Source organism: Bombus vancouverensis, chromosome 1 (genome assembly GCF_051014615.1).
Source record: "Bombus vancouverensis nearcticus chromosome 1, iyBomVanc1_principal, whole genome shotgun sequence".
Classification (NCBI taxonomy): Eukaryota; Metazoa; Arthropoda; class Insecta; order Hymenoptera; family Apidae; genus Bombus; species Bombus vancouverensis.
In genome coordinates this window covers 23,583,802-23,596,066 of record NC_134911.1, presented here as the reverse complement: position 1 = coordinate 23,596,066, position 12,265 = coordinate 23,583,802, and the positions used below count along the sequence as shown (strand labels likewise).

At 35.1% G+C, this 12,265-nt stretch overlaps 1 protein-coding gene across 5 annotated transcripts in view; it reads right to left on the bottom strand.

The window, feature by feature from the left end:
• Positions 1 to 12,265, bottom strand: part of unc-13-4A (BAI1 associated protein 3) — a 123,163-nt gene that overhangs the window by 5,175 nt on the left and 105,723 nt on the right. For 2 of the 5 annotated variants that reach the window (XM_033339184.2, XM_076623198.1), the window contains exons 12-22: positions 11,713 to 11,871; positions 11,424 to 11,593; positions 9,447 to 9,554; positions 9,196 to 9,345; positions 8,192 to 8,243; positions 7,293 to 7,334; positions 1,817 to 1,962; positions 1,207 to 1,423; positions 1,022 to 1,096; positions 820 to 933; positions 80 to 295 (exon numbers count right to left, since the gene is read on the bottom strand). In XM_033339184.2, coding sequence (XP_033195075.1) covers positions 80 to 295; positions 820 to 933; positions 1,022 to 1,096; positions 1,207 to 1,423; positions 1,817 to 1,962; positions 7,293 to 7,334; positions 8,192 to 8,243; positions 9,196 to 9,345; positions 9,447 to 9,554; positions 11,424 to 11,593; positions 11,713 to 11,871 — 1,449 coding nt within the window. The remainder of the gene's footprint in view (positions 1 to 79; positions 296 to 819; positions 934 to 1,021; positions 1,097 to 1,206; positions 1,424 to 1,816; positions 1,963 to 7,292; positions 7,335 to 8,191; positions 8,244 to 9,195; positions 9,346 to 9,446; positions 9,555 to 11,423; positions 11,594 to 11,712; positions 11,872 to 12,265) is intronic. The other 3 variants (XM_033339186.2, XM_033339187.2, XM_033339188.2) reach the window with 3 other exon arrangements.

The window sequence follows — 12,265 nt, the reverse complement described above, 5'->3', positions numbered from 1 at the left end:
CAGTGAACGGATCTAACTTGTTTATTAAAAAAAAACATTCTCAGTCGTTTGGTTTGTATTCTTTGCTCGCAATGCTGACCTTCGTGCCGATCCTCGAAACGATCTGGTTTATGAACAGCAACATTTGTCCTGGTGCCTGTTCCAGCGGTGACGTCAAAGCGGTTCTCCACTGCATTCGTGCAGAATCACCAGCTTGACACTCCAAGGCTGTTAGAACTTTTTCCACGAGTAACTCCTCTCCTAAATTCAGAAGCCATCGTCGGACGTACTCCAAGCCGTTGATAGCCACGCACATCTACGAATATAGTTTCGAATCATTGAATCCATGGATGAAGATCGATTCAGTAGTAACATATTATAATCATAATTATTTAGTAGTAATATATCGTTTTCATTAATTTTTGTTTGAAGAGATAAATTATTAACAACAGTATATACTATATAATCTAATATCTTTATCGAATCATAATAATTTTTAAGATAAATAAACTTTTCTATAGATAAATATATTAAGAAAAATTCATAGACAGATCTATCAAAAACATAGAAAGAAAAGCTTCGGCGTTATATCGTTTCAACTTTCAGACGTGCAGCGTTTAATTTGATTGCCTTCTCTTTGCTATCTATTGCGAGTTACTCTACAATATTGCCATTCATTTGCTTATGTATTTGCGTTTTATATTCTATAGAGCAGAGTCGAACATTTAAGCGTATTAAAAAAGACGTTTATCTTGGTCATCGTGACAAAGTGTTTCTGATATTACTATGCCTATGTTTGCAAAGCAGTGTCGTGTCATACTGATGCGAAGCGGTCTCTACCTCAGCGATTACCTCGTCTGATGTCTTATATGGCGTCTGGTCCTCGTAATAACCGCTATCAGCCAATTTTTGGTGCGTTATCTCGGCGTAATAAGCTGCTGAGCTACATATAGCCTGTAATAAAAGAATACATCTCAGAAAAGGTAAATTTAATCTTCGTCTAAATCCTCCAAGCCTTTACGTACGTTAAATTTATACTTACATCGACAACTTTCAGAACTAAATTGTACGATCCAGGAAGATCCGGCCAAGCCAATTTCTTCCAAAATTCTTTAATCTACGAACATTGTGAGTTTTTAAATTATACCTATATATCCTTCGTTTTAAGAAGCTAATTCACACGATTGTCAACTTAAATATCCCTTTTTGTTTCTTTTTCTAACATACCTGATAGAAGCAAGCTGTAACATCGATGGCGGAGGTACTATGTTTCACAATGTATTCAGCGGTACAGATCCGATCAAGTTCAGTCGATTTTCGTACCCGTTGAATCGCCTTCAATTTAGCCAGATCCAACCATTTATCGACAGCTGGTCTGAACCACTCGTAATACTTACAAATTGCCAAAGTTTTATGGTCGGACTGCGGCAGGTTCTCCTTCATGCTAAAAATATGACATTTTCCATAAAGATAATCATTTTTTATCGGAACCTTTTGTCAGAGATCCTACCGATAAAGAATTTCAATAGTGCCAGGTAATCTTAGAGCCTCGCAAATAAATATTCGATTTTCTCTTCGATTTAAAAAGTTGCAGAGTTTAAAAAATTTCATTTCATCGAATTCCAAATATTCAATGTTACAAATGTCTCATCGTAATAAATTACTTGAAATCTAGTAAGAATTCCAACAACTTATTTTTATCTTCAACGGCCATAAGTACACATTTTGCATCATATTTAGTTTGAGAAATAGTTAATTCTTCAGTTTGATTTTTTCCCGACTGCACAGTATATATTTATTCGTAACCTTCCAATATAATTAATCAATTGATAGTTACGTTATGAAATCCTGCAGAGCCAAGTATAATTCGAACATTGGCGTTCCAATTTCCGCTCCAGGTGGTAGCACGTACTCTTCGTCCGCGTTTTGACCGTGAAGTTGAAGACAAGCCGTGGTGACCCTGGCTCCGAGTTCGTTTTGCATCTATCAAATACATTTCTTCCGATGAAATCGAAGAACAAGGGACAAGCGTCTGATTCTACCAATGCTTCGCAAGTCTTTTCGTATTTCCACCATTTTTTACTTTTTACGCAAGTTTCTTTGCCACGCCATTTCTAATAACAACTATTTTTGAAAGTAGGATTTCTTTAAATGTAATTAAAAACGTTTAAACGTTGTTCACAGATTATCAAATTTTGATAGAGTGTTGATAGAATCTTGACAAAGTAATCGTTATGTAACCATACTTTAGGAGAATTTAATTTAAGAAATAAGATCATAGTAGTAAATAATTTACTAACAAACGCAATGGCCGGTAGATTATTCAAAAACTAATCACTCGTGCCAATAAAATCTGCCGAAATCTTTTCGAGGCTGCATAAATAGAAATATGTACTTGGACGTTCTTTCGAAAATTAATTATCCCAAACGAAGTCCTGTACAATTGTTTCAAAAATTACTTAAATACATCTTTAAAAAACTTATCCTCGGCAAGTCAAAGCAAAATCGCTCTTTCAATCGTCGTATAAGAAGCAATTAATTTTCTACGCGTGTCAAATTTCCCGTGTACCGAATACACGTGTTTGCGTTTAGGAACGACGTCGCGTATTTTCAGGAAACACGGTCGATTCGCCCGCAAAATAAATGCAAATTCCCCAGCAACGCGATTTGGAGATTTGGTCCTTTCAATTACGCGTACGTACAAATCCCAGTGTACGTCGAACACTTGGCAACTTTCGAAATTACTGGAATCCCATGATAACTCGTTTATTACACGACGTTTCAGTTGATCGTCGATGAAACGTATTTGCAAAGGAAGCAAGCGTCTTTCGTCAGAAAGGTAGAATAATTAACCCGTTGCCTCGAAGTACGTATTGAGTTTCTCTCTTCAAGTATCAAATTCTTGTCTTAGTTGGGACAATGTATAGCGCAACTTAAACGAGTTAAATCTAATACCGTAATTTTACGCTTACGTTGTTCTACGTATTTGTTATAAACGTAATAAAGTTCGATGAATTGATTATTCCAATGTAATATATTATTTTGAGAAATGTTTTCTTACTTGGCTTTTCATCTTGATATTTTTCAAACGCCTCAAATTTGACGTTTAACGAATAAATTTATCGTTACGACGCTATCGTATAATTAAAAGCGAAGAAACCGAGCCATGTTTCTTCGTTGAAGCAATTAATTGATTATTAGAGCGGAACGATATACGACAATTGAATTTAATTAATTAACTAATCGATGAAAATTAACCGCAGAATAGCGATGTACGTTTAAGGAATCTCAGTCGAGTTGCTGTTGCAGAAACTTTGTAGAAAAGCGTAGGTTTGCCGTAATAAAGTAAAGTAAAGCGTAGTAAAAATGAAATTGCGTGAAAAAGTAAAGTACATATTTCTCACTTAGAACGTGACGTTAGTAAACGTTCCGTATTACGATAACGAAGACAAAGTGGGAATAGTCGTCTGAGCTTCGCAGCTTACCTGATATACCACTCATTTAGGATAAGCACGATCTCCGATTTTTTACCAAATTTTTACCCTCTTTATTTCTGTTCTAAAATATTCGTTCAATTTTCAACGCAAACTCTATCCGTGACTGCATAAAAATTACACACAATTATCAAACGAATCGCATTCGTTATTTCAACAGCCGTTTTCGAGTCTCTTCGTCGTTATCGATCCACTAACAAGAGTACAATTTCCTATACACAAGATCAACTTTGATCTTCAAAGTAAAGATAAAATAATTGATTTCAGCTATTCAGTCTAAAAAAATTTCCATTATTGACTTATCAATAGAGATAACGCTTTCTTCGAAAAGATGAAATTATTTGCCGAGGTTGAAAAGTAATGTACAAAATAATTGCTGCTCCTTCAAGGCCTCATATTTCCCTATTACTACTAACTCAATTAACAAGAACGCAATTTTCTCACAGAGTCGAGATGCAGTTTATTTCCAACGGGAATACAATTTTACAAAAAACGAACTTATTTTTCATAGCAAAGACAGAATAATTGGTTTTCGCTATTTCATTATCCGTATTACAAGATTCAGCCACTACATATTAACAAAAGTACCGCTACTTCTTCGACGTCACCGTATTTTTTTATCACCATTAATTCGATCGAAAGGGATAGAATTTCCTATTTATCGAAGATGCAGCTAATTTCTAAAATTCAAGATCCACGAACAGCGATAAACGAATGATTTATAAATATCTATATTTTCTCAATTTCTGTCTGCAAAATAGATTTAATCGTCAAAGTTGAGCACGTTTAGTAGACACACACATTGGCGCCTAATCGTAAGAGAGATTCATAACGCAACGGCTTAAGTACAGAAAGTTACAGGATTTCCCTTGGGTTTGGCAAAGTTGGTGAAATTGTATCGAAGCGTCTAAACGTTTCGGAAACTTGCGTAAAAGTGGTGGACACCCTACAGAGAGATAGGTTAATCGGGACTCGACAGGGACGTTTAAGTGGCTGTGCGCGGGAAGCACATCTCTGGAGGTGCAAGAAAAAAAAAAAGATCGATTTGCGTGCTTGATATCCTGTGACTACGAGTAAACTAAGTATATTCCTACCGATCGTTCCGTTTTCTTCTGAATTTCGTTGGAAAATGCGCTAGATCGACGCGTTCGATAAGACCTCGCTTGTCTTCCCAATGGCTTTCTCTTTTACTTTTTATAATTTAAACGTGTATCGCAATAAGGTGACGAGAAGATGCACGAAATAGTGAGCAAATATTACAGAAGAGGGAAATATTAAAGTAGATAATGTGAATGATACGTAGGTATCATATGATATGAATTGTAGATGTAAAAATGGAATTAATATTATTTCTAATTTAAATTCTTGGCGAATCCGATTATAAAAATTAGAAAATGTTACAACAATGGTGTTTATATGGATTCTTTGTATAAATAGAAATATATATGATCCTCTTATACTCGATGTTCAATGAGCAACATTGTATTTTAATAGGTCAGTAACTGCTCATAATTTTACTGCGTTATGTTTTCTTAAAAAAAAAAAAAAATAATGTAAGCGACGTGTTCCTATCGTTAGCAATTGATAAAGAAAACAACTGTTCGGTTGACTCGGAGAATCAATAATCAACAGTCTAAAGTCGATCGAAATAAAAAGTACAAATTTCGTCATTTGTAAAACAATCTTACGTATTATCAACGTTTCCTTGTTCACCGAATGAAAATTAAAAGAAGAAACTTAAACTTCTCTCGCTCTAACGATTCAAACTCGAAATTAAAAGTTTCGATTCCAACGAAATTCATCGAAAACACGATGAATTTTAATTTCTCCGTATGTATGTGGTAGGCGCTAAGTAAAATCAATCGATAAAATAAAATGAATTTACAGAAACACAGGAGTCCAAGCGTGACCAGAGAAGTTTCATCGTCTAAAATTCTCGGACTATCGAAACTACGTTTCTACTTTGTTCGCAAATTCTACCTCATTAATAATACAGTAACGTTTGGCGAGCGCATGCATCGGGTTCGATGTATATTTCCTATGCGGTGTCCGGCAAATTACGCGGAAGATTCATGCGGAGCGTGTGACGTGTTTAACAAGCAAGTGGTATTCCTTTGATAAAAGAGAAACGCGTGCACCTCGGCTGGAAATAAAAGAGCTGCCAATGGAAAGCAACGTCATGCATCACGGTGTGGCCCTTCGCGTCTCCGGCGTCCCGTGAAAGATACGGTGAAAAATTACGTGCTTTACGTCAGCACGTTCGCGCGCCAATGGAAGTGGCAACGAATCAGCCGGACAACCCTCTTTCATCCGTCCTAGATCCACTTTTTCCCTCGTGAACCGTCAGGAAATTAGAGTATCAAGACTTCGGATAATTGCGTTTGCGTTTCTTTTCAGGGTTATTGAACTTTCCCTCGTATTTCACGTTATATTTGTTGGAAAAAGATTCTTTCGAATTTTCGAAAGTCAAATTTTTCCATTCTAAAAAATTGTATTCGCGGACTTACAAATCTTTGAATTTTTTAATCTTTGAGTCTTCGAACCTATTGTATTCTGGTTTCGTATTTTTAGTTAGCTTTGTGTATTTTATTCTTTTACAAAGTATGATTTCGATACATGTATTCTATTCGTGGAACATTTAATAAATTTACGTGGCTTTAATTTCATTGGGATTCATATGCACAAAATATTGGCTCGTACATACACGGTCGAACAAAACTATTTACTTTTCGCAGTTTATACTCTATATCGTTCTTCGTATCAATAACGTATGCGATACAAAACGTAATTAATTAATATGAAACTCCTGATCGTGTATGAAAATTGATGATCGAATTAGACGATATATTTCACCAAATCTTGACATTGAAACTAATAAGAAATAAAATGTATCGTATAACATTATAAATAAATAGACCATAAGATTTTAATCCTATCAAATTACAAAAAGTACGATTGTTCTAGAACTAACAAAAATTTGTTTCAATCTCGATACGCTATCGATTCGATTCCACTTCCATCGCAGTTTCTTTCCAAAGATAGCAAACTACACTTATGAACATCAAAAACTTCATTAAGAACTACATACAGTGTAGACAGTAGGCTGTCTGTATTAATTAATTAATTAATTAATTAATATTTATCAAAGAACACCTGTAGATCGTTATTTCGTTGAGCTGTTTCTCAGTCGGAATATTTCCTTCATAAAGAAATAATTTTCCCTTTGATCTCGTAAAATGTTTCATGTATGCTGAATTAAATCAAAAGTATTTCTAATAGCACCATACTGATGCTTCTTGACATCGTTATCAACCGTAGGAACTACTTTACGATATTTGTTCGAAATCGAGCATTCGTGTCGGAACAATGCCAAATATTTTACTACATCAGCAGGTAGAATTTTGTATGTTTCTTTTGTACGTAAATTTATTTAAATCCTAACTAATCTCAGAAAATTCTAAATTTTACTAGTGATCCAGAACTTGAGAAGAGGCAGTATTTACAAGTAATCATCGTAGAACGGTATTCAAGAAACTACTAGCTAATCAACCGCTATTCTTTCTATTTGCGTACTTAAATTTTTACTCGCGTATTAAAAGATTAAGCTTATCTTGTTTATCTATTTGATATATTTTTTTGTCATTTATTTAATTCCTTGATATTTAATTCCTCCTTGATACTAATAAAAACGTACGCGAATAAAAGCAAGCGGTTTCGATACGACAGTTCAAATGTTACATATACAAGGAGATCGAAGAAGAAAGATAGAGTAGAAATAGAAAAGGGTTTTAACAGTTCGTGGTGGCGATGAAAAAGTACCTCGGATGTGTTCTCCATGTGTTTCGCCACGTGTTCCGCCAGCTATGGACAAACATCTCGTGTACAGTAAGATCGCGATGACCTGACGGACATATCAAACTCATCCTCAACATCGTTCCATCCTCGTTCAACCTAGCCTTCAGGTCACTGCGATTTGCTTATTTATAGGGTGTCCCTGCTCCATCCTTTCCTTTACTTTTCATCTCACAATGCAAACATCCGAACGATATAAACGATACTCGGATCGCTGTAATTTCGAAATTTCCACTTACTTTTAACTTATTTTTGCCGACATTTCGTTTATCGCTTTTTTCCTGGAACACCCTATATATAAAGAGTAATATGTTCTGTAGTTATTTCGATGCAAGGACGTCGACCGAATTCGCAGAATTGAAAATAATCCAATCGCAAGAACACGTTATAAAATAATCGATAAATAATTTCTTTCTCTCTATCTCGTTTCTAGACGCGTGAATTTAGATAGAAAATTTCTCTCTGATGTCTGTTTCTCTTTAACTTTTATTAGCTCCAATCGCGTGTCTTGTTTCCTCTCTTTTACGAAGATCTTCGACGGACGATTGTTTTATCGTTAAACGGATAGCTAGCTCTTCTTGTTTTCGATATCGATCGAAAATTTGAGAAAAGAAAAAAAGAAAAACACGATCGACGTCTTGAATAAAGCATAAAGCCAAACATAGCACATCCAGCTTCACGAAACAGTGAAATAAAATATAGTCGTGTGTCATAATGATTGTGTGCTTTGATTCTGCATCGTCGCGATCTATCAAGTGAGAATATTTCATAGATATATGTATAAATAAATATATATATATATATGTTTCTCGTTCGTCTTTCATATTTGTTGGAAATGATCGCTTTTTCACGCGGGGTTTGCTTACCAGCTTGTCCAATTGCTTATACACCGCCGAGAAATATGGCACGCCGTTCGTGCTGAAACACAACATTTCATCTATCGTTTGTAAATCGATTTATCTTCCCTTTAACTTGAAATATTTATCGTGGATAATATATGATTTTCCTTTACTCGTGGTTAAACAGCGGATACCGTATTTTGCAAACTCGTATTTTTATAAACCTAGTGAAACAAGTGGAATACAAGCAGAAACATATTTCATCTACCGAATGTTACAATAAATACTATACTTTGAATATTTTTGATAATATTGGATACATTTTTCTAATTTTTAATTTTCTACGTGTAAAAGAGCTACTCGCGAGTAACGTAAAAAACTGATACGAAAATAATAGACATGCGAGGAAGAGATACGATATAAGCGAAGGATATCAATCTCTTGTCATGTACTTTACTAAATAAAATTATCGAAATTTCGAAAGATCATGGTCATAGGTGTACAAAATAAAAAAATACGAACTAGTTATTTTGGCTACTCTAGCAGTTCTGACGTTAATAATACGATTTTCGTTTGGAAATTTTGTTTCTATATAACAAGTATGTTTCTCCGTGCATTCGCAATCCCACGTTAAAGGAACAAGAGATTCGTACGTTTCATTCGAAAAAGCAATTTCCATAGAAGCAAAGAGAACCGAAGGTAGAACAATTTTCAATAGCACGATCATCGGTTAGGCAACTTTGATGTTCCGCTTGTTAAAAAATAAGTCTAATATTTATTCTACGGTAAAATTACAAAGTACGCGATACTCTTTATAATCTCAAGGTTTTCAAAAGCAAATAAAAGAGGGGAAAACTATTCTCCGTTGTAAACACTGTTCACGCAATATACACTTAACCGTAGGCATTCAACTTTTAATCAAAGACCAAATACAAGGGGGAACGTTTTACCACTTTGTTTTGCCAACGAACGCAAGTTTGGCTAACTTTAAATTTCAATTCGTAGGGAATCGAGGAATTTGAAAAGCTCACCTTTCAAAGAGACTGTTGTAGTAAGTGAGTCCCTGTTCCAAGTCTACCAGTAACGCGGTTACTAAGTTGGTGAAGTCCTGCAAAACCTTATCTGCATCCTGATCGGGCTCTTTATCGTAACACATTGTCTGCTGCCTCGTGTCCTCGTACCTGAACAGGAAACCAACGTCGTTGATCGAATGTAGCGATCGAAGCAGAAAAATACAGAAGGTAAGAGAAGATGAAATGAAAAAGTTCAATCGAGCACTAACCATTCGAGGGTTCCCTTTCTTAGGGCGGTTATTATTTCTCCGCGGATTTCCTTATTGAATGGGCAACACGCACGGAAGGCTTTCATGTTCGATAGCAGTCCTAAACATCTGTAGGCAATAAATAATAAAAGTATTTTTGTATTGTAGGCTCTCAATATTATTTTCAGCGACAATTTTTTCGTTTAATGATACCTCGGTTTTATCAAAAATTGGCGAAGAACGATACGTATGAGATTAATAGAGGTATTTTTATACAAATTTACACGTTGAAGGTTTTCGACACTAGTTTTTCAGGGTAATTGTAATCGTATCGAGGATTCAAGTAATCTTGCGTTACATATAATTGTTATATAAAATTGGTCAACTACGTTAATTGGAGAATTGCACAGATCAATTTGTTTCTTAGAGAAAATTATCATTGCGAAACATTTACGTATATATTTTAATAGTCTGCGGCCATAGTATGTAACTTGTGCAAAATTATTAGCTACGCGCGTTAAAGAATTTTTCTACTGAACAATTACATATAATAAATTTGCTTCTAATTGTTCGAGAAATTATTACCAGCATCAACTTATTTACAAAATATTTATGTATAAATATAAACGCGATTCATAATTTGCCTGTACAAAGTTTGCAACGAAAACCTACCAGTCTAACAAATACGTATATCAAATTCCCAGTAACTTTTTTGAGCTAATTTTTTGCGCGAATTAAACTCTGCTTTCTCTTGGCGTGCTCGCTTTAATTTAACTACGTAAGCTTGGAATCCGCGTGTAGATACTCGCGAGCACGGTAGCGTTTTACTTTCAGAAATTCACTCGTTCAAAGTTCGGAAAGTTAGAAGATAGATACAACAAAAGGGAACGAGATTATCACGTACTGTAATAAGAACACAATTATACTCTTCATTCCTACCGATGAATCGAATTAAGCGAAATAAAGACCGCGTTAAACGAAGCATCCTTTCAACGCCATGTAGCGCCAACAAAATCTGTTGTGAGTTAACGCTACTGATATTGTTAGAAACACGATATTATCCTCTTTAAAATGCTTTTTGTTTTGTCTCGATGGGATTATCCGTTCCGGAGATGCCGTCGTTTTAAGCAAACTATAATTTTGGTCTTATCGATATCTTTGTCCTTGTTTCGCGCTCGCTCACTGACCTAGCCTAAGCCAGCTACGTGTACGTCAGTCAAAGAAAATGTCTGAGTCAGCGATTACGTCAACGACGTACGCACTTTCGAGAAAAATAAGTAGACCACGACTATTCCAGGAATTTGTCTGCCATTCTTAGAATCTCGAGTCTCGAGTGACGCGCTTCCAAGTGCGCATATCTTGAAAACTAGTTGGGATATCGCCATGAGACAAAGATCATCGTAAGGGGCATGCTTTCTACCATATCCCGAGTTCTGGGTGAGTTATAGGGAAGATTGTGGAATTTTTCTGCCAGCGTTTGGTGATCAAAGCTTTCGTTGTTTTTCAAAGGTATGAAGGAGTAAGGTTTCTGGTTTAAAGGGTAGTACGCTTTTGGGTAGAATAAAACGATGAAATTGAGAGAATTGGGTTTATATCGATCGATTAGTCAGGATTTAATTTGTCTTCATCTTGATTTTAATTCGTCTGTATTTTAATTTGAATCTTATTTGCCTATGGCAATAGAAGTTTCAATTCGCTGCAGCTTCTTCCTGTGATTTAAAGACAAGGCGTTAATAATAGTATCAAAGCGATGGTGTATTAACGCAGTATAATTGTACAGTAATGAATGAATAAAATAATAATACAAATGTAAAGAAAAAGAAAATAACATCCAGGTTAGGTACCATTATAAAGAATTTATGTCATTTTCTTTTATGTTTTCAATCTTCAAACCGATTTTCCGAATTTTATTAAATAGAAAATATAGGAAAAATCACAAATAAAGTAGAATTCATAAACGATACGTTGCTTCTCTCTTCTTCTAAGAAAGATACGCACCTAAGAAGATAATCCAATTTAGAGATGGATGGTCGATGCAATGGCGGGAATAGCACTCGGTGCTGTCGAACTTTCTTCAACGTTACTTCGAGGAATTCGTTGAACGACTCTGCGAGACATTGTTCCTCGTCTCGAGAAAGAGTGTCCGTGTGCCATACATTGTCTAATTCCTATTGAAATAAATAAATATCTAATTTGTTAATTCCTATCAAAATAAATAAATAGAGAACGTATTAGAAAAATGGCATGTGAAGGAATAAGAAAGGCGTTTTGTAAAATTAAAATAAACCTGAAGAAGACGATGAAGAATTCTTGGGTCGCATGCTGATTGCCTGGATGTCGCTACCCATCTAACTAACGCTTGTTGGAGTTCCGTGACATCACCTTGGACGGCGTGTTGATGAAGAATCGTTAGTGCCGTTTGTGGCAATTCTCCTGTGAAGTCTTCCTAAATGAGGCAGGGAGAATCACGTAGTTACACGATATATAGATTGCTTTATTAAAGAGGAGGACAAGAGGAAATAAATTAATTAAGAAAATAATTCAGTTCTAACCTACGTTGAAGTAAATTAAGCGACAAGCTGTAAGTAATAAAATAAAACTAGAAGTTGTCTTGTTTTCAACTGTTTCTTGTTGCTGTTTGTTGTCTTTTTTTCTTTTTCTTAATTATAGTATGACTGCAGTAAAGGATGTATCTTCAGAAATATTTACGAGCTTCTTTCGTCCTTTCTAACTTTCTGCAAGAGAGCTAGTGTCTATAATAGTTGTTTATAAATATTTCATGGAATAAAAATAGGAGAAAAATAGAGATTTTTTTTCTTGTATCGTATTATTGTATAATT